The sequence below is a fragment of the Chelonia mydas genome, chromosome 22, assembly GCF_015237465.2.
Source record: "Chelonia mydas isolate rCheMyd1 chromosome 22, rCheMyd1.pri.v2, whole genome shotgun sequence".
NCBI lineage: Eukaryota > Metazoa > Chordata > Testudines > Cheloniidae > Chelonia > Chelonia mydas.
The window spans coordinates 9,492,520-9,514,988 of NC_051262.2; the positions used below are offsets into that span (position 1 = coordinate 9,492,520).

The 22,469-nt window shown below is 49.7% G+C and overlaps 1 protein-coding gene across 1 annotated transcript in view; it reads left to right on the forward strand.

The window, feature by feature from the left end:
* The first annotated feature begins 2,478 nt into the window (after positions 1 to 2,478).
* Positions 2,479 to 22,469, forward strand: part of JAM3 (junctional adhesion molecule 3) — a 39,636-nt gene continuing 19,645 nt past the window's right edge. Inside the window, exon 1 of the mRNA XM_037882304.2 lies at positions 2,479 to 2,609. Coding sequence (XP_037738232.1) covers positions 2,561 to 2,609 — 49 coding nt within the window. The 5' untranslated portion in view covers positions 2,479 to 2,560. The remainder of the gene's footprint in view (positions 2,610 to 22,469) is intronic.

The window sequence follows — 22,469 nt, forward strand, 5'->3', positions numbered from 1 at the left end:
CAAACCAAGCTCCTCCTCTTTTACTATACAAATCCATGATATGGCCACATCTTGAATACTGCATGCAGTTCTGGTGGCCCAATCTCAAAAAAGATATAGTAAAATTGGAAAAGGTACAGAGAAGGGAAACTAAAATGATTACGGGTACGGAACAGATTCCATCTGAGGAGAGATGAAGAAGACTGGGACTTTTCAGCTTGGAAAAGAGATGACTAAGAGGGGATATGACAGCAGTCGATTAAATCTTGACTGATGTGGCAAAAATTAATAAGGAAATGTTATTTACCCCTTCCCTTAACACAAGAACCAGGGGTCACCCTATGAAATTAATAGGAAGCAAGTTTAAAACAAACAAAAGGAAGTACTTCTTCACACAATGCACAGTCAACCTGCGGAACTTTTTCCCAGGGGATGCTGTGAGGCCAAGACTATAGCAGGGTTCAAAAAAGAACTAGATAAGTTCATGGAGGAGAGGTCCATCAATGGCTATTAGCCAGGATGGGCAGGGATGTAACACCATGCTCTGAGTGTCCCTAGCCTCTGTTTACCAGAAGCTGGGAGTGGACCACAGGGGATGGATCACTTGATGATTACTTGTTCTGTTCATTCCCTCTGGGGCACCTGGCATTGGCCACTGTCAGAAGACAGGACACTGGACTAGCTGGACCACTGGTCTGAGCGTATGGTTGTTCTTATGTAAAAATTAATTATAATAATAAAAATGTTTAGTACAGGAACTCCCCAAGGTAACGACCTCTCGAGATAGGATGTGAGATAATATCCTTGGCAAAAGATGCATTTTAAACCTCTTGGCCTACTAGGAAACGTATTTATATGCCTTTCCCAGTCACAAATCTAACATTGTGGAGCAAAGTCACTAAAATAATCCAACAAACAAATGTTCCTTTAACATGCCCCTCCCTTCTCCCTCCACCACACCCAACTCACAGTTCTTGTCCTTGGTCAGCAGTTCAGAGGTGCTTTGGTGTGTTTAACTGGCCATGCTGGGAGATTGAGGGGCAGGGGAAAAGGCACTTTACTGGTTCCTCCAGCTGTTAGCCACTCACTCCGGCCACTCACTGTGGTCGCTGTTATTTTTTGTGCCACTGTTCACTCCACCACTCCATCACCGATGGCCCTGTGCCCCATGGAGCCCCAGGCCCTTTAAATCTCTGCCCGAGCTCCGGGATAGCCACGGCAGCTGGGAGCCCCTGGGGCTCCACCAGCGATTTAAAGGGCCCAAAGCTCCGCCGTGGTAGTGGCGGCCAGAGCCCTGGGCCCTTTAAATCGCCCCTGAGCCCCGGGGCTCCCAGCCACCTCTGCAGCTGGTAGCTCCGGGGGTGATTTAAAGGGCCCCGGGCTCCCAGCCACTGGTACTGCAGCCAGAGCCCCCGGGGCCTTTAAATCTTGATTTTAAGGGCCTGGGTATTTAAAGGCCCCGCCTCTCCCAGTTGAGGCCACGCCCCCTGCTCAGGACTCCCCTGTACCAGTAAGTCCGGTAAGTTACTTTCACCCCGGCAACAGGGGAGGGATCACTTGCTGATGACCTGGTCCATTCATTCCCTCTAGGGCACCTGGCGCTGCCCGGTCCGTTCATTCCCTCTAGGGCACCTGGCGCTGCCCGGTCCGTTCATTCCCTCTAGGGCACCTGGCGCTACCCGGTCCGTTCATTCCCTCTAGGGCACCTGGCGCTGCCCGGTCCGTTCATTCCCTCTAGGGCACCTGGCGCTGCCCGGTCCGTTCATTCCCTCTATGGCACCTGGCGCTACCCGGTCCGTTCATTCCCTCTAGGGCACCTGGCGCTGCCCGGTCCGTTCATTCCCTCTAGGGCACCTGGCGCTACCCGGTCCGTTCATTCCCTCTAGGGCACCTGGCGCTGCCCGGTCCGTTCATTCCCTCTAGGGCACCTGACGCTGCCCGGTCCGTTCATTCCCTCTAGGGCACCTGGCGCTGCCCGGTCCGTTCATTCCCTCTAGGGCACCTGGCGCTGCCCGGTCCGTTCATTCCCTCTAGGGCACCTGGCGCTGCCCGGTCCGTTCATTCCCTCTAGGGCACCTGACGCTGCCCGGTCCGTTCATTCCCTCTAGGGCACCTGGCGCTGCCCGGTCCGTTCATTCCCTCTAGGGCACCTGGCGCTGCCCGGTCCGTTCATTCCCTCTAGGGCACCTTGCCGTGGCCACTGTCAGAGGACAGGACACCGGACTAGACGGACACTGGGCTAGACAGACCCTTGGACTGAGCAGTATGGCTGTTATGGTCTCATGTTCTATTATTTTGTTACCATGGTAAGCAGGTTACAGCCTCTCTTGTAAGCTAGATGGAGTTCCCCGGATACCCAGGCTCCAACCCACTCGTGTCATGGATACTGTTGCCCTGACAACGAAGCTCCGGCATCCCGTGTCTCCTAGATACTGTTGCCCTGGTAGCCGAGGCCTGAGCAGCATCCTCCCCTCCCCTCCTCCTGAACTCTCCCCCCCCGCCTCCTGCGCTGGGACCCGTCCAGACCGGGAGTGCGCAGCCTCCGGCCCCGGCAGCCAGCAGGGGCTCGGCACATCCCATCATGGCGCTCGGGCGGCGGGCGCGGCTGCTGCTGCTGCTGCCGGTGCTCGGTGAGTCCCGGCCGGGGCGAGGCAGAGAGGCGCCGAGTCTGGGAGATGCTCATGCCCCGGGCTGGGGGAGCGGCCGCGCGCCGCTGGACGGGGGAGCATGGGAGGGGGTGAGCGCGCTGCCCCCTGCTGCACGGGGTAGCAGAGGAGGGGGGACCTGCCGCGCCCCAGTGCATGCGGAGGGCAGGCAAGGGGGGATTGGCTGTCCCCCACTGCGCGGGGTAGCAGAGGAGGAGGGACCCCCCGTGCCCCGGTGCATGCGGAGGGCAGGGAAGGGGGGACTGGCTGTCCCCCACTGCGCGGGGTAGCAGAGGAGGAGGGACCCCCCGTGCCCCGGTGCATGTGGAGGGCAGGGAAAGGGGGACTGGCTGCCCCCCACTGCATGGGGTAGCAGGGGAGGAGGGACCCCCCGTGCCCCAGTGCATGTGGAGGGCAGGGAAGGGGGAGACTCACCGCACCCAGGTTCTCGGGCTAACAGGGAAGGGGGACCTGCCCCACGGGTAGCAGGGGAGGAGGGACCCCCTGCGCCTCGGTGCATGCGGAGGGCAGGGAAGGGGGAGACTGACCGTGCCCAGGTGCACGGGCTAACCGGGAAGGGGGACCTGCCGCACAGGTAGCAGAGAAGGGGGGACCTGCTGCGCCCCGGTGCACAAGGAGGGCAGGGAAACGGGGTGGGGTTTGCTGCGCCCATGTGCACTGGGTAGCGGGGGAGGGGGGGACCAGCTGCCCCCCAGAGCATGGGGTAGCAGGGGAGGGGTCCTCGGGCAGCGGGTCCAACCCGGAGAGCGGGAGGAACATCCCGGCTACTCTGGGCTCGGGTCCCTGGCTGGGCTGGGAGCCAACTGAGCAGCCCCCTGGGGCAGAGCGCTCTCTCCAGAGGCTGCCTGTGTGTAGCGCTCCCTGTGCACCCCCTTTCTAGGCTCAGAGGGGCCAGGGACTCCCCACCACAGTATATGCCACTCCGGCTTGGGGGCCAGGGCGTGGCTTGCAGGCACCCTCAGGGTTTGCTGTTCAGGAGGGCTGGGTTGAGAGATGCCCCGGCCTGCCGGGACTGGGGCAGGGCAATGGGGAGTGTCGGTGTCTGTGGCCTTGGAATCAAGATGGTTTTAAGAATATCGATATCTCAGTTGGCCCTCACCCCAGAGGGTGTCAGGAATGCACAGCCTCGGCAGGCAGGACAGTAGAGCCTATTCAATCCAGGGCACAGGCCCCTATTGTTTAAGGGGCCCCACATGAATGTTGGCAGCTTTGATTTCAGAAACATTTGCTAATGCAGTTCAGGAATGAGTTTGGGCTCACTTGTCTGGCTATGAATAAAGGCAGGACAGGGTGGGGTGGCAGCCAGTGTGCCTGGCCCTTCCCCACACCCCACCCCACCGCCCCGCTGCTCTCTGCAGACAGCACACTGAAGGAGAAATCAGTATTTGTGGACGTGGGTGGGTGCGGAATGCTTACTACGGTACTATCACGTCGGCCCTGAGCCCGAACAGACGTACGCATACATACGCTTAACTTTATGTGCTGCCTGCAGCCCTGTCAAAGTCAACAGACTTCCTCACGAGGCATAAAGTTAAGGAAGTGCTTAAGTCGTGGCACGGCTGTGGCCTTGATGCCCCCAGAGAAAGGGGGGCAGCTGATTCTGAGACTTTCAGGACATGTTTGATGCCAGTTGAGTATTTGAAAACCTAACAGAAGAGGAGATTTAGATGGAAAATTCATAGATTCATAGATATTTATGTCAGAAGGGACCATTATGATCATCTAGTCTGACCTCCTGCACAATGCAGGCCACAGAATTTCACCCACCACTCCTACAAAAAAACCCTCACACCTATATCTGTGCTATTGAAGTCCTCAAATCGTAGTTTAAAGACTTCAAGGAGCAGAGAATCCTCCAGCAAGTGACCTGTGCCCCATGCTACAGAGGAAGGCGAAAAACCTCCAGGGCCTCTTCTAATCTGCGGTGGAGGAAAATTCCTTCCCGACCCCAAATATGGCGATCAGCTAAACCCTGAGCATATGGGCAAGATTCATCAGCCAGATACTACAGAAAATTCTTTCCTGGGTAACTCTGATCTCACCCCATCTAATTCTACTCTTAAAACTTGTCAATATGTTACCCAAGGTTCCCCTGAGCCCAAAGCTCTTGGTAACTTTAATCTGTGCGAGGTGGTATCAGGACAAACCAAGGGAGATGCAGCGCTTCTGTCGGCTGTATGGCTGACACAAACAAACCTAAACCATGTGTTTTCACTTTAAAGCCAGACACTTTTTAGTCTCCAGTATTCCCATTGGAATACCTTAACTCAAAGTCACTGCTTTGTTTAGTCTCAAGCGCATACAAACACAACAGGTTATAGAGCACCCTAAGCAGATACTTACCCCTCAGGAGTTTGGGAGCAGTATTCAGGGGACTCAACCTGCGGTTTCTGGTCGCAAACCTTTTGTCTGTGGCTGGAGGTCTTGATGAGTCCATGAGGCGATCCGCTTGACCCAAACCCACAGTTCCCCTCTGATACGTGAACAGTTACGAGACATGTCAATCAAGAAAATGTTACATGGCTGACGAAACAGGTCGGCAAAAAGCAGGTGTTACAAAAATATATTATTAAAAAAAATAATTGTTAAGCAAGCAGTCAGTCTGGGAGTTATATTTCCCTAGAACAGCAGTTCAGAAATATATCCAGACTTCCTGTTTTTCACAGAGTCTTACCTCAGCATATCAGGGCGGCTGTCGTGTCAAGCCCATTTCTTGTGGTAGCTAAAGCGCCGCCCCTGCTTGCTAAGCTTCTGCAAAGGCCTGCTAAATGCAACAACCAGAATAATTGATAGTCCACCCCAGTAATTGGCAGTGGCTTGGACACCTAGCTGGTTGCTAAAATGCCCTTCTACAAACATGCCGAGGCCTCAGGCTGCAAAACTCAGGTTTGGAGCATTTGGGTACTCACAGCCAGGTTTCGATGATGTCTACACCACAGTGGCACAGCTACGGAACGGCAGCTGTGCCCTGGAGTGCCGTAGTGTGGCCGTTTCGTACATCAACGGAAAGGGTTTTTCCTTGGATGTAGTTAATCCACCTTTCCGAGAGGCAGTAGCTAGGTTGCCAGAAGAATCCCTTTGTAGACCTAGCCGCATCTACACGGGAGGCTAGGTCGACTTAACTTTGGTGCTTAGGGCATGAAATTTGTCACAGCTCTGAGCAACGTAGCTCGGTCGATCTAATTTTTAAGTGTAGACTCGGCCTTACTCTGTAAGCTTTTTGGGGCAGTGACTGCCTCTTACTCTGTGTACATATAGCACTTAGCACAGAGGGGCCTTGATTTCAATTGTGGCCTTGAAGTGCTACCATAATCTGAATAAAGAGTAATAATACAGTTATGGGCACTGTAGAAAATCTGAAGAGCCTGTCTACATTAGCGAAATGTGCACTAATGCAGCTACACCAGTGGAGTAAGTTGTGTCGATGCAAGCCCCATTTTACATCAATGCAATACAGCTACATCAGATTTGCTACACTGGTATAAACTTCTCTAATATAGAGACAAGGTGGGTAAGGTCATAACTTAATGGACCACCTTCTGTTAGTGGAAGAGACAAGCTTTCGAGCTGCACAGTGTTCTTCGTCAGATCTGCTCGCTCATATCCTGGGACTACAACGCTGCAAACAGCTAATATAGACAGGCCTCTCGCTGGAGTTTGAACATTCCATGGTTTATAGCAACACTTTCTGGAATTCAGATCCAAGTTTGGATTTTGAATGACCCCCCTCAACTCTCTGAAAATTCTGAGGCATTTGGACCCAGAGGTTGGATTTGTACCCATCTTGCATGAAAATATCTGTCTGGATGCTTTATTGTAATCGATTTGTATTTGACTCGACTTAGTTTGACTTGGGTTAAGTTTGTTGGTTCGCTAATATGTTTGATTCTACAATCATTTATATTTTTAAACTGTATGGTAAAAGTCTCCTGATGTTTGTTTAATATACAGTCCACCTGTCCCAGAAGCAAACAAGTGCTCAGAGTCAGCTGTTGGTGCCAAAAATGGCTTCTTCAAGGCAGTGTTTTTAGCTCTCGTGCTAAACTGGTGTGTGAGTTGCATGTACGGATTTTCTGACTGCAAGTAGTCGCAGTGTTGCTCTATTTTCAACAGGCAATTAAAAAACAGGAGAAACAGCTCATTGAGCTGGACCAAAAGTGGATGCTTGATGACAGGTTAGAAAAAAAATCTTAGGAAGGGTTTGGTGCTTCCAGTTGAGCAAGGAATATGTTGGCCTCGCCACCAAAGTGTAACAGAAGGGGCTGCAAGTTTCATGCACATCCACTTTACAGCTGTTGACAGAGAATGTGATACCAGCAAATTCCCTCTTGCGCTAAATGCTTCTGATGATTATTTTGTTCCTTAAGCACAAGTGGGCTGAAGGAGGAAAATATGTTTTGTGCAAAGAGAGAAAGCTGCTAAGCGATAATGACCTAGCTGTGAACTTGGGCTGTCTTTACAGACCAGTTTACTTCCCTTGTGGAGGTTGAATTTTGTGTCTCTTGGACTGAACATCACTTTTTTTTTTTAGTTATCCCTTGGTGTGCTTGGGATTTGAACCATGTATATGACTTGAATGGGCAGCAATCACCTAAGCAAGTTTACAAAGCAGAATGTTCTTTTGCAGCCCCAGTTTAGCAAACAAGGACAGTAGCTGCTTTACAAGATGTCGGCGGGTAGCTAGGATTCCTTAATTTCCTGCCAGTGTGCCCTTTCTCTTTGCTCGTGCCAAAAGATAGAATGGTCAGCCCTGATAGCTAGCTCTTTTTTCCCCCTGAAACTCATTTGGATTGGTAGAGAGGTGGTTTATTTTTTGGGGATGGTGGTGGTTGGCGGGGGAGAGTTTTACTCTTGCACGTTGTGTTCTCTGCTTCAGCATTCTTGACAGTTAGAATGGGGTGGCGGGATTGGTGTGTGCACTGAGACAGAACTGGCCTCCCCGTTGTATATTTAGAGCTAATGCTTCACAGCTGATTGCATCAAACCCTGATGATTCCAGGAAAGTGTGTGAACTTTTTATAAAGCAGAATCGAGACAGGGGGAGAATTTCCAGAGAGCACTATGTGCTGTGTTCAGGATCCCAGGAGGCCTAACTCCCTGTGTGCAAAACATGAGCATTTAGTGCAAACCCTCCTCTCGACAGGATAAAATAACTGCTTTCTTTGCATCATCGTTTTGCTAGTGCCTGGAGGCTTGTTTTGAAATTGCAGCATATAAAAACAGATGAATTAAAGATATAAAATTAATGAGTGTAATTACGTTTCCAGTCTGTTTCCTCTGTCAACAGGCAGATAAACGCTGCCATCTACTTCCCTGTTGATAAAGGCTGTTTGCTGCCCCATGTGCACTTTGTTGTGGGTATTGGGTTTTGCTCAAAGACAAAAGCAAACCACTAAACATCAGCAACGTGTCAATATGGGCACACATCATCTGGTGAAGGGCACTCCTTTGCAGAGTCTGCCCAGGACCTAAGCACCATTTGATGGTTTAAATTGTATTTAAGCAGTATGCATGGCTGAATTTCACCCGCAGTGTTTTGCCTGCCCTCTAGTTGTAGTTCTAACTATCGCTCTACAGGACAAGAAATGCCTGTTGGACTACACGATCCAGACTCTCTGACTGGATATTGGGCGTCTGGCTTTGCAAACCTCCAAGGTCTTTGTTTCCTTCACGCCCTTTGACCTAGTTAAACCCCCATATGCACATGATGCTTCCCCCCCTCTAGTTAGTTGGAGTGAGAAGGGCTGTCTTGGAGTTCAGTTATTGAACAATGCATTCTTTTCCAGTGACTTAACAATGAAAGATTATTGTTTGTCTGTGTCCATTTGGCATGGGGCAGCTAGTAGCTCTCTGAGCTGTTGCTGTGTTGGCCTTTAGGATAGTCGGATCCTGACAAAGTTCTCTTTCTCATTTTAGATAAATGGAGGTCAAGCAGGCGTCCTCCAGAGATAAACTATGGGGGAGGTAATATTAAAGATGTTTCCTGCAAGAGAATAGTCTGCTGAAGTTCTGTTATCCTCTTCTGTTGCAGTCTCTTCCTTTGATTTTCATGCTGTAAGGAAGCTTTGTGTAGCCACTGATAAAGTACAGCTGTCTAGCACATAGCTTGGTAGTGCAAAAACATTAAGACAGCTGCATAATAGAGCCTGAAATCTTTAGAAACAGCCCGGCAGTGTGGTGAGTGCGAGCTCTGGAGAGGTTGCTCTTCCAGCTTCTAAAGCACCTGGTCTAAGTTGCTCTCCCACAGCTGTTGGGCCTTCAAGGTAAATTTCATTAGGATTGAAACAGGAGGAGTCCAGATCCAAACTTGACAACTGACTGGAACAAAATCTCCTGAATTTTGCCGGCAACAGATATAGCTGCAGGTTTTATAAGAGCAAACAAAGGTCTACACAGTTCCCTACAGCTGAAATCTAACTGTCAGACTCGACTCACAGGTCCTCAGCGTAAATTTGAAATATTAATCTGAGTTACCTTGTGATGCGTAAGTTGCTTCATAGGTGACGAAAATAGAATTGATTGTGTTGTGTTGTGTAGTGTCCTTCCTGCACTTTCCTAATTGCAAAGTGCTTTAGAGAGCAGGTTACAAGTTGAAGAGAAAATAAAGGTTTTGAAGCAATAATGGATGTGGTAGATAAAATTAAATTGCATTCAGATAATGTTCAGGGTTGCACCATGGGTTTTTTTTTTTTTTAAACTCATAAATCCCAGGGATTGCAGAGTGAAGGGAATTCTCTTTCTCTAGCCTTATCCTATCAGTATGCCTGATTATTAGAACACAAATGTAAGATCACCAGGCGCAGAGAGACCTCATAAATTATTTAGGTACAGCTGGCCCATTTAAAGACGCTTCCAGCTTTAAAGCTGAGTTCTGTGCTCCTTCAGGGATTTGTCGTATCTCTGGTGTGTATATGTGAAAGGGTAACTGTTCAGAACAGTTGATTCAGCCTTATTTCAAGTAGATCTGCAATGACACATTTAAAAATGTCTATTATTCACCTAGGGTGAGATTTTCAAAGGAGCCTGAGAAAGTTGGGCACCTAACTCCCATTGAAATCTAATGGGACTTTTGTTCCTAATTCCCATAGCCTCCTTGGAAAATCCTAGCCCTAATAAATGTTTGGAACAATTCAAAGCCATTGCATAAACAGCCAGTGTTTAAAAGTGGCTAGTGATTTTGTGGGCTTCAGTTCTTAGATGCCCACTTTTATACACTGTGAAAGAGACCTGGTTTTCAGAGGGCCGAATTTCAGCACTCTGTGAAAATCAGCTCCCTTAAAAGTGTCTTAGTTTGGGCCTTCAAAACTGGAGGCACTCAAAACCACCAGTCACTTTTGCCAGTCTTGGCCAGTGTGTCTACAGGGGTCTAATGAAATAACCTAGAGGAGTTTGATCTGAAAATACTCAGAGTTTGCTAAACAGATAGCACACCGTACGCTAGATCTCCAAAATATGACACGCTTGTTGTTTCATTAGTAATAAGTGATGGGGCAGAGAGGCAGGCAGAGTTGTAGGAAAGAGATTTGTAGAGAGGCCAGGGTTACATGCCAAGAGGCCTTTGCATGTCTGCTAGCAACGTGGGCACCAGCTTGCGTTGCTGAGCTCCAGGGGTCAGACTGAATTAGGTCCCTCCTGAAACCTAACCCTCTTTCCCCTGTTCCAGTCGTCCTGTTCCAATTGTGACATTACTACAGGCACGCATATTTAAAAATGTTTTATAAAAGTGGCTACACTTTTGTATTTAGGCACCGATCCTGCTACCTGCTCCATGTGGGCAGATCCCCTCAGCCACGCGGATTTGACTTCAGTGAGACTCTGTGCTGTCTCTGGGGTGCACTCAAGCATAGCCAGTTGCAGAATCGGGGCCATAATCATTTGTGTGTGCGTGCGCATTTAAAAACAAAGAAACAAACCCCTCCACTTTCCAGTGCAACAGTAGTCTAGTCTGTATTTTGGAATAACATAATGCTAACTTTTAAAAAGATATAATGTCCAAATATTCAGCCAATTCCAAGTGACGTTTGCACACATGTATACACACACCACGTACTGCTCTTCCAAACAACGTATAGTCATACATGCGTGTATATAATATAGTGCATTCTTTGCACTTTTTTTCTTTCTGCAAACCTGTAATTTAGAATTGGCTGAGCAGGTTTTAAAATACTAGACCAGTTTTTCAAAGGCATGGTTAAAACCGACACACACAGTTTGCTCATTCATCTTTAGCACAATGATGATAAATCTTTACTTGTCTGCAACAGAAATGCAAACAGATCCCTTGGGCAAACAGACAGCTAAACTGTACAAGGCTCTGTTCTTTTAGACCAAGATTAGCATTGGTGGGGGGGGGTGGGGTGGAATGGAGAATATCATAGCCAGGTTATCAATCCCTGGAAAATAAAGGCCCTAACCCTGTTGTTGTATTACAGTAGTATATAGAGGCCTTAGTCGTGGAGCAGGACCTCAGGACGCTTGGGGCTGTACAAACACAGAGCCGGTCCCTGTCCTGACGATCTTACAGTCCAAACCCCATTGGAACACATCATGTAATGAAAGCTACACCTGCGCCTAAATTTTTGCAGGATTGGGCTGCAAAATGGGCTGCCACAGAGACTCGGAGGGATCCTTAAGGTAGGTCAATATGGTGGCCTTTGCAGCAGCCAAGTAACGGTAGTGGAAGGGGAGGTCTCCATGAGCCAACTGCCAAGTCTTTGCCCTCATGCCCCTGGCATCCGTTAACGACACTGCACCCTGCTCGTGTGGCATACAGCGAATGGCCTTTTCCAGAGGGGCTTTGGCTGCTAACGGCAGAGGAACTGTTTCAGAATTTACACAGTTAACGCCTCGAGTGAGGCTGCGAAACCCCATAGCACACGCCGCTCCTCTGAGATTTATTTTATCCCTTCGAAGGAGCTTGTCAGTTGCTCTTTTTTGTAAACTTTCCAATCGTTGTGTTAACCTCCATTTCTTTTTTCACACTAAGCCCTGCAAAAGCTCTAAGATAAACATTTCTTCCTCCCAATGGTGTTCCTTTATTATTGTTATTTATTTCTTTCAGCGGGTCTCTGTTTGCAGCAGCCCTGTGATATTGTTTATTTTGTGCCACACACACAATTCTTGGGTTTGCTTCCTTTTTGTTGTAACAATAGCCGCACTTTGCCTCGATAGCATCCTGTAGGTGAGGAAATCAAAACACTGCAAACGTAAATAAACGACTGCATCCCAGTGGGGTGGGTAGTATTCCCTCTTGCACAAAGGGAGAGAAGTTAAGGTCAGAATATTCAAACTTGGCTGCCTAAAGTTGGGCCCCTACATCTGTGTTTGGGCATCTCAATGAGTGGGCTGATTTTCAGAGGCGCTGAGTGACGGCGGAGCCACCAGGAATTGACCTCCAGAGCTAAAAGCATAAGTTGCAAGTGTTTGAGCTAAGGAGGCAATGCTATGTAGCAGGGTGCTGTCAGTCTGCAGATTGGCACAGAGGGGGACCTGTGACACATACACACCAGTGCATTACACCGAGCACCTGCAGCTCTCATTGACTTCACTGGGTCTTTTGGGTACCCAGCACTTTTCAAAATCAGGTCATGTTTTTTGAGGTGCCTAACATTAAGCACTCACAACCACAGTGAAGGAAGGGTGTAATACACAGCTCTAGGAAAGTACAAGTGACTTAGCCAAAGCAAGAGGGGATGGGAGCTATGGATCCGGATTCTCCAATCTCCCTTTGCTAACCACTAAACAACCCCGCCTGTCCCTAATGCACCATCAATATCAATCAGGAGTTCTCAATTTTTCCCATATCAGGACCCTTGCCTGCCCCCTACCCCATCTAACTTGGATGTAGATGGGACATCCTTTCTGCTGAGAAGTAGAACAGGAGGGCTTCTGTGACCCTCTGACACCTGTTGGCGACCCTGGGCTTGAGACCTCTTGGTATGAATCACAGCCTGTGCCGAGGAATAGTAGGCTAGGCTCTGTTCTCAGGTGACACTGGCCTATATCTGGAGTAACTCCATTGAAGGTAGTGGAGTCACTCCGGATTTAGAGTAGTGTAAACAGAGAGCAGGGTTCGTCCTGTTGTTTGTGGTTGCTGCAGAGCAAACATTGCAACTTCACACTCTTCTATGGGCCAGCCAATAAAGGATGGCAGCTGGGATGGTGTCATTGTCAAAGGAAATTGCACCCATATTGTTTAATGAAATCAGTTCAACTTTCTCTGAACCCAATTGACCAAATAAAAAAAAAAAATCTAGACAGAGGCCAGAGTTTGAATCAAGACCCGAAGCCTGACAGTTCTTCACAAGCACAGCTCAAAAAGGTAGCCCACGCAGACCTGGAGAAGGCTGCTCCAAGTCGACTTGTTGTCCTAGGGAAGCCAAAATGAACCCGCAGCTTTCTAAAAGCGAAGTAGCATGCCTGCCCAGGGGACCCACAGGTCAAACGGCCAGGGGCGAGCATGTCATCTGAACAAGCAATCAGATTATTTTAGAGGGGAGACTTCCCAAGCTCTAGATGGTAATGAGCCCCTAATCTGGATGGGAGCTGGGTGTGTAACTGTCCTCTGAGCTTTTGCAAGCCTGCCCCTCGTTGCTGGTGAAAGGTCTTCTCTTGACAGCCCTGAATGCTGGTTGCTCTGTTTAGCCACAGAACAAGGACAGCACAGGCCAAGCGTGCCAGAAAATACTTCTCCGACATGCTGCCACAATGTGCCCGGTTCAGCAGGGTGCGAGGGCACATGCCTCCTTCTAAGCACATGATGGTCCCACTGAAGTCAGTGGGGCTAAATGTGCTTAAAGTAAAGCATGTGCTTAAGTGTCTTTCTGAACTGGGACCTGCTAAAAGGGAGAAGGTTACGGTCTCTGCCTCCTTCGTTCCTTTGCTTGTCTGCTGCAAAGGAAGGCGCTAAAGGGTTTTGTGACCTGGGTGTCCACAGGGAACCAGGATGGAACCCACGGCTTACTTCACACAGGCCAGCAAACGGCCACTAGATAGCTACAAATCAGTCACTGCTGGCGTGAGTTGCCTTTGAACTCCTGGTCTGGAGGTGAGGGCCAGCGTGTCTCCTTATCATGCCAGCCCCCTCCATGGCAATCAGAGCTCAGCACTGTCTGTTGCTCGTGTCCGGGAAGGAGCTTCCACTTTCCATTGACCGACTGCGAGGAGCCCAGGAATAAGGAGGTAGCAGTGTGTGGGCCTGCGTCGGAGCGGGGGTGTGAAATCAGCTACTGAGTTTCTCCATAGCGAATCTCTGCTCAGCCTGGCCAGGGGACAGCTGTCCTTGCCCCGCTGCACTGCATGATTTAATAAACTTCCCTCCCACTCAGGCGAGGATACTTTGAAGTCTTGTTTCTTTTCACTGGGAATGACTTCTAAACCACTCCACCGCCCCCCCGCCCCGGCCTCCAGTACAGAACTGACTGTGCTCTGTGGCCCAGCCCTGACAGCTGTTCTGGGATTTGAGCTGGCATCTCCGGGGCGTGGGAGGACGTGGGCATTTTACTGGGCACAGGGAGCTCCCTTCACGTTCCAGTGTGCATTTATGGGGTTGCGTACATGGCATGGCCCTATGGCCCGCTCCTGGAAATACCATGCGGCTGTTACTGACTGTTAGCCAGCAGTGAACGGGAGGTCCTGCCCACTCATCAGCGGGAGTTATTGTTCACATGAATTACAGCGGTTCCCAGCAATCCAGCTGGTGGCCCAGGTTTCCTTTTTAACACTCCTTTTTCCTCTCAGGCCTTGTTTGTGCTCAGGAATAGCCTCATTTTTGCAGCTAGTGGCCAGGATAGCGAGCTGGGGCTGATGGCTAAGTTCAGACAAGGGCATTTGCACCGATTCAGTTAATTAGGGTTTACCTTGATGATAAATAACTCTACTAGGTACAGATGACATAGACCAATGCCAGAAGTGATGTGGATGATGGTGTTGTGAGTGGCGCGATATTAACTGGACATAACATACATACCTGGAGCAGGTATAGATTGGAGTGTGTGGGTTGAGGGTTGACTGGAATGAATGGGGGCAGTATTTGCACCGGGGGCAGAATGGCCGTTCCATTGCTGATTGCACCAGCTTGGCGAGTTACCAGTGGTTCAGATCTCTAGTGCAGATGCGGCCAAAGACTTTGTCTCCTTTATGCCCACTTGCACCTCCTCTCTGAAACCAGCCTGTTGCTGGGGAATCCTGGTGAGGCGAATTGATCCACATGGATGGTTCTTTGGAGCATGTACGCAGTGCGTTGTACCAAAATGTTACAAGCTGGATTGAGTCTCACCCAGCGCGATGGCTCCGCCTGCATCATGTATCTCTGTAAAGGGCTATGCTAATGCAATCGAAGGGCTATCTAGCTATCATGCTGTGAAATTGCTTGGAGTTCTTCCTTGCGATCGAGTGACAAAAATGTAATGACTGCGGCTGCTTGAATGTCTACCGAGAGCTTTTCAATTCCTGGCTCATCCTCAGTCACTTCGGAGAGAGAGGTTTCCTGCTTCTCACGTCTGTCAATCAGCCTTGTGCTCCTGATGTGATGCAATATCTTTTGTTGCTTAATCCTCCTATTGCAATACCCCTTCGCCTTTCCCTCTTCCCTCCCCTGTTTTCTTCCCCTCAGTCCGGAGTTCAGGTCCCCTGTATATCCCGCAACAGCACTGGGGCAGGGACCATCTTTTTGTTCTGTTTGTGGAGCACCTCACATGACGGGGAGCTGGCCCATGATTAGGGCTCTTTGGAACTACCACAATACACATCAATAATAAAAATAATTTTCAGTTAAAAGCCAGAGTACCTGTGGCAGAATTCACAGCTGCTGCTCTGCGCTTGAATCTCCTTTAACAGCTAGCTGTTCAGCATGCTCTTAACTGGGAGGCTAAGTGATGCAATGGTCCCTTCATCTCCTGGCGTGGTACTGGCTCAAAGGAGATAAAGGACTGAGGATGGTGGCAGCAGGGGGCCAAAGGTACATCAAGATTTCATTCCCACTTAGTATGTAAACCGATCTTTAAAATGCAGCTGTGGTGTGAAATTAAACTTGTTCAGAAAAGGCCTTTTCTGACTCAAAATGCCTGTGTCCTTTATGTTTCTGCATCAGATCTACTGTCTTTACCAGCATAGAGCCAGTGCGGTGACGGAAGAGCAAGCTGAGTGCTTCTTTTCCTTGTGGCTCAGCAGCAACAATGAGGTTGCAGAGTTTTTATTGCAGGTGCTGATGCCGGAGGTGGAAGGACCCCCCTGGGTTGTCAGGTCCTGGGCTGCAGTGTGGCGTCGGCAGTTGGAAAATAATCTTTTCAAGTGTAAACGGAGCAAATTGATCTGGAATCTGCAGAGAGAAACTGGGGCCATGGTTTTCAGAAGCGAGTCGTAATGTTGGATGCCCAGTTTGAGACACCTCAAAGGGCCTTTTCAGAGGGTGGGGCTCAGCGCTTTCTGACAGGCCCCTTTCAGGTGTCTCTAGCTGGGCCCTCCCCACCCGAGAACGGAGGCTCCCAAAATCACCAGTCACTTTAACCAATCTTGGCCTAGGCTCTCTTTCCATTAGTGACTGTGATGTATGTGCTGCCATGCTATTTGGGTGTGTGACGTGAACAAAGAATGAGCGGCGTTTAGGCTGCCCAGGGCTGATGGAGAGCAGCACAAGGTCCTTGGTTTTGAGCTGGACTTTAAACAGCGCTGCGGCTGAAGAATCCGTGTATCTGGCCAGTGTGTTACGTAGCGCCGTCCGTGCCGGATCCACGGGGGAGAGGAGTCTGGTACAGCCCCAGCTAGAGACCTTTAGCTCAAGCTGTAGCAGCTCTGGAGGCCCCTCAGTCAGTCCCTGGAGCATTGGACAAGGAGGAGGCCATCACATAAAGCCGTGCGCTCATGGGGCTACCTGCGGGGAACAGGCCCCGAGTGCCCTGCAGCCTCGAAGACTCAGTTTGTGAGCGGTGGGGATCCCAAGCAGGCAATCCCACCTTAACGTGGAGAGCCATGTCCAGATGCCACATTGATGGGTGCATGAGAAAGGGATACCTACTGGGTTGCTCTCTAAGGGCCCGAGCCTGCTAATAGTTCCATACTGAGCCTAGTGAGTAACGCAGGCTTTCTATGCGGTAGTGAGTCATGGAAAAATTAGGCCATCAATATTCCAATATAAATTCCCGCTTTACCTGCCCAGCAGGTTCCACATTTGCGTTATCTAGGGAGCTGTTCTGTGGCTGAGCAGAGCCAGCTCGGTTAGCCAGGGCTCCCCCATCACTGCCTGAAGCATGAACTGCAGCAGGAGCCTCCATGTCGAATGGGACCCTGGTGCCTCATTGCCTTACTGTTGTTCAGCACTTCTCATTGTCAGGGACTTAACGAGGATTACTAGATTATTGTGGGCCTGTCAGGAGGAATCTTCTCCTTTAGACCTTATTGTCCCAGCTCGTTCTGCAGTGTCAGACTTCCAAACCATTGCAGCCTTACTCCCTCAGTACTGGCTGATGAGACAGAGCTATTAGCAGTGGTCCGCTAAATAAAGGGAGCTTCTGCCCTGGAGAGAATAAAGCAGAATTGGGCTTCACTTGCTGCCTCGCCTGCTTAAGGAATTTAAAGAGGCTTTATTAAAAGTAAGGAGTTAGATGTTGCTGCTGCAGCGACTGCAAAGGGCAAATGCTGGATTCTGGGCTCAGCAGCGGACTGACTCAACTGAGGCGGGCCATGAGTGCCGGGGACTCCAGTTGAGTTGTACCAGCTAGATGGAAAAATGGCTTCTTTTTATTCTACATTTCTGCTCTCCCTGTTTCTATGTGGCTTAATGTTGTGTTGCAACTGGGAGCTAGGAACTTCTGGGACCTGCCCTCCTGCTCAGCCACTGACTTGCTGTGTGATCCTGGGCAAGTCCCTTTACCTCTTTGTTGCCTCAGTTTCCCATCAGTCATGGGAGAATATTGCCTTTCAACCAGGGTGTTGTGTATGTTGCTTTGAAAAGGAAAAGTTGTTCAGAATCTTTATAATTGCTGACTTACGTACCCAGGGTTTGATCCAGAACCTCATTGAAGTCAGCAGGCTTTGGGTCAGGCTAAACAAGCTAAGGGATTGCAAGTGCCTTGCACCTTGCTGACAATGTCAGCTGCTTTCAGGTTGCAGAATTGGTCTTCCTGCTGTCGCTGCCTGAAGTAGAAAGGATCCAGTTTGATGTTCAGACCCCAGGTGGTGCTTGTGAAGCTGGCAGGTAGAATAGTCGTCCCCCCCGCTTGCCCAGTGTGTCCTGATATTTCACTCTTGCGATCTGGTCACCCTAGCCTGAGTGGTTCTGCTGAACACTCTAGTGTCATGCAGCTGTGCAATGGCTGGTCTCCCTTCCCAGTGAGGTACAGGAAGTCCCTGTGGAGTTGTGCTGCATGTCATGGGGGTGGGGAAGGGAGGTGCCGGCACTCTCGACCTGCAAGGGTTCAGTGGAAAACCATCAGAGATAACTGCCGTCAAGATCGGGGGCAGGCAACTTGGCGAGGATGGTCCCTTTCATCACCTTCTCCCCTCCTTTGGCGTTCACACCCTTTAAACTCTTGTAGATGGTTATTGAGTCCACCCGGCCAGCCCCCTTAGCCTTGAAATTGCAGACTGTCTTGTTTTGGTTTTATTTTCTCCCTTGGCTTTTGGGGGCTTGTCAACACCATTTAGACGAGAGGGCCCAGGTGTAACTGCTGAGCGCTGGCATGGATGATCCCAAATACCCTCCCTGCATAGACATGCTGGTGCCTTGATATTTAGACCCATGAATCTGGCAGGGCAATAGAATAAAGCTGTACTGAGATACACAAGAGCTGCACGTCCGATAAAATTCCTCCACGCACACAGCAAGCCTCTTACTGCTGCAGCTGGAGTCTCCGTGGGAAAAGTGCCTCTGACCAGGACACACATGGTAGCAAATGGCTAAGAAAATATTTGGCTAAAAATAGCAATAAGAGAAATTAAAAAACAAAACAAAACCAGGCACTTAGGAGAAGTTTAATTTCCAGCCACATGGCAAGTTTGACTCCTTCATGGCATAGAATCTTGTAACTTTTTCATGCCAAGAGTCACATGCGATGTATATATTCTGTTTGATGACAGTGTGCAGAAAACCAGGCTGGGAAGGACCAGAATTATTATTTGTCTTACCAGAGCGCTATGGGGCTCTAGGCACAGGTCGGAACTCCGCAGGGCTAGGCACTGTCTTAGGTATACATGCAGGGAAGTTCAAAATACTTTCCTTCCCCAAGGATAATTAAACCAGCCTCGCCCCAGTGTTGTTCTTTGCATCCTTCATGTCTTACTCACAGGCTCCTTCTACCTCCCTCGTTCCTGATTCTGTTCCTGAGTCAAGAGGCTAAATTCAGCCCTGGCATAGAGGGAGGTAGCTCCTGGGTCTGAGGCTTGCGCCAGGGCTGGTTTTAGTCTGGTAAATTTGGTCAGATTGTTACGGTGAATTAGGACTTCCTCCAGGAGAATTTCTGCTAACTTGCATTTTTCCATGCAGCTTCCTACCTTTTTCTTGGATCTGCCCCCTTTGCTCTGGCAGACACACAGCACAGCCTCAAAGTTGCAGTAGGGAAGGCAGCTGGAGCTCGCCGGTGTGAAACGATCCCAGTAACACTTCGCAGGCTCTTAGCGGTGAGCTTGTAGGCAGATGTTAACACTCCCTCAATACCTGCAATCTGTCACTTGCAAAGTTCATTTGTAAATGTTCCTGTGCACTTGTTAACTGGACAGTTGCCTCGGATACCTTCGGCTAAAAGCATACAGAAAGATAAAGAAATGATACTGTAAAGTCTGGAGAGGCGGTCCTAAAAGGGAAGCCGTTTCCAGCCCTCTCCCCCTCCACCCGCTTTGGGCTCTTGGCTTTGCTGACTGTTGGTCTTTTCCCAACTCCTGTTTTTCCCATCTGAAGATGATGTACTGACTCACTCATAGGCCCACTCTGAAGCGCTGCTTACGTTGTGTTGGTCAAGCTACATGATGGAGAAGAACTAAAACTCAAGAGATGAGAGACAGAGAAAGGAGTAGGGGATTATAGGCTAAAGGTCCCACAGTCGCTGTATTGCAGCTTGGCTCTCAGCCCAACATCCATGAATATTGCAAAGGCCAGCGGTGGGAGCGTATCCGCTTCTTTCTATTCTTGGAATTACAGGCAGCTGGTAATATTCTTCCTCGTCCAGGGCCTGGTTCAGGGAGGCACTGAGCATCCTGACTCCGGTGGGAGATGAGCACGTCGCAGGATCGAGTTTGGGGGTTTGAGTGTTTTTTCGCCACACCTTGTGCAGAAAAACGCCCAACTCGCAGGATGCTGCTATGGGTGCGAAGTGTGGCCCAAAGCAGCATGGCCCTCCTTGGGTAATATCTTGGCCTTGATTTAGGATCTGATCCTAACCTGAAACTTGACCTATACTGGGCGACGGGGTGGTGAGGACTTCGTTTGCCCTGGCGTGTTGGGTTCTCCCCAAACTCAAAGCAAAACTCCCACCAACAAAAACCAAAATAAGGTTCGTTGTCCCCTTCCCCTCGTCACCCTGAATCCCTGCCAGATGTCACTGAACTGCGGGGCTGTCGCCTGGCTCTAATCTGCAGCTTTCTCTGCCACGTGTGCAGCTGCTTGGCACGTCCAGAGGGAGACTGCAACAGGGCCGCTGCTGAGGGGCGGTCTGGGAGGAAGGGCTTGGACTGGGGAAAGGCCATTGTCAGAAATGATATCAGGGCATCCTGCCGGCCTCTTATCACTGCCATCTGCCTGTTTCCTCCCACTAACCCGGTACTGATATCACATCGCTGTTGGGAGGAGAAGGGCAGCGGCTTTATTTATGCAAGTTACAGACAGTGCCCAATGTGATGACGGCAGCTTCCCCAGGGCTGGATAGCGGAACGCCAGCGGAAGCAAAAACGTGTATTGACTCCTCATTCTGAGGCACTTGCTTCAAATCCTCACTTTTCAATATTCCCATTTCTGTCCCCTTTCACCCTTCCTCTTCCCGTGCTGCTCGAGGCAGCTTGCCAAGTAATTAGAGCACAGGACTCTCAAACGTAGATTTCCGGCTCTGCCACTGAATTGCTGTGTCACCTTCATTGAGTCCCTGTAGTTCTCTCTGCCTCGGTTTCCTCATTGGTAAAATGGGTGTCGTACCTACATACTGCATCATGTGTATTTGAGGCTTAACTAGTGATTGCAAAGTGTTGTGACTGTCCAGGGAACGTTGCTGTAGAAGAACACGGTAGTTGAGAGTCGCAGAGTGGTCTAGGGGACTTGAACAGCTCCCGCTACTAATTTTAATAACGGAAGATAGTTGTTGAAATCCTTTAGATAGCTTTGAAAAATCTCAAACAGTATTGGTTGGGAGCCAGATCATTTCTAAGGTCTGATAGCTCTGTGTCTGTTTGTTTGCTAATTAGAGCATTAAGAACAGCTGTCAGCAGAATAGGACTGTCTTATCAAATTCCCAGACAAGTGACCTGTGTTCGTTTCCTTCTTCCCTTTCTGGTCATTGCCAAAGACTCAGTGTGCACATAAATGGAAGCTTGCTCATCTATCTGCCTCTCTTCTGAGTCACGCAGTGCCCAGTGTCTGACTTCCCAGGAGCTGCTGGTGATGTTTCAAACCTAGACCTGTTGCAGAGGGGAGGGGGAGTTGATCCTCGAGGTCAATGATGAGAGAGACCCCCTAACTCATCCGGGCAGTCACCCAATGAGACACATCCACCATTCAACGTATTCTGTGCTCCCTCGTCCCCGCCAGTCGCTTGGGAAGTAAACACTTCCCGAGCAATGTGCCCTTTGCAGGAAGGGAACAGGAATTTTGGAACCCAAAAGTTCCCTAAATGTTGGTCCTAGGGCGCCTCCTGCGCGGCTTGAACGCTCTCCCCAGCCACACGTCATCCCTCACGTCCATGGGCAACTGACTCACTCAGTCTTCCCTCGGAGACGGTGGTGGTTTATCGTAGGTACTGCAGCAGCAACTAGCAGTCCCACTCTGAGCCCTATGGTGCCGAGGGCTGTGCGCACGCACAGCGAGAAGCCGCTGCCTACCCTGCAGAGCTTGCAATCCACTGAGGAAAGGCCTGATTCCTCTGCGGTGCTTAGTCCTGCCTGTGGTAGGACTCAGCAGGTCCCCATTCAATTCCCTGCTCTCCTACAGACTCCCGGGGAGACCTTGGGCAAGTCTCTGTGTCTCACATCCCCATCTGTAAAATGGGGATAATGGCAGTGCTCTGTTGTGAGCATAAACGTGTTAAAAGTTGGCGAGGTGCTCAGACAGGAGCTTGCGGTAGATGGGTGTGTGACCCGCTACACCCCTCCAGTGAGCTGTTTCTCTGTTGTGCGGGTGTGTAGGCTGCCTGTATACGAACAGCTTTGCTGTCTGATTGAGGTAGAACAGTAAATCTCCCTGTCAGCAGGCTGGGTGCGTGGGTTGTTTGTTAATGGGCTTTCTCTCTGCAAAGTACATGAAAGGTCTTCAAGGTGCAGATTTAAACCAGGAAACTCACAGGTTTAAGGTGTTTGTAGCACGGTTAGGTTTCACATACTTTATAGATTAACATTCATTTCTGGGGCCTGCTTAAGCAACGAGCACTTGTTGCATTATTGATGAATGAGAACCTGAACTCTTGTATTTGTTGATTTGTTTTTGTTTTTTTTAATTGCAAATGTAAGGCCCCGATTCTGCAATGAGCTCCACATGGGGCCACTGCACAGAGTTGGTTGCATGAGCAAGGTCCTTATTCATTTAACCCTGACGACAAGCCTGGTGCTGTACATGTAATAAAGATGAAGTGGGTCCATCTCTGAACAACCTATCAATCTAATGTTCCATTAACATGGGGGGGCGTTTGCATT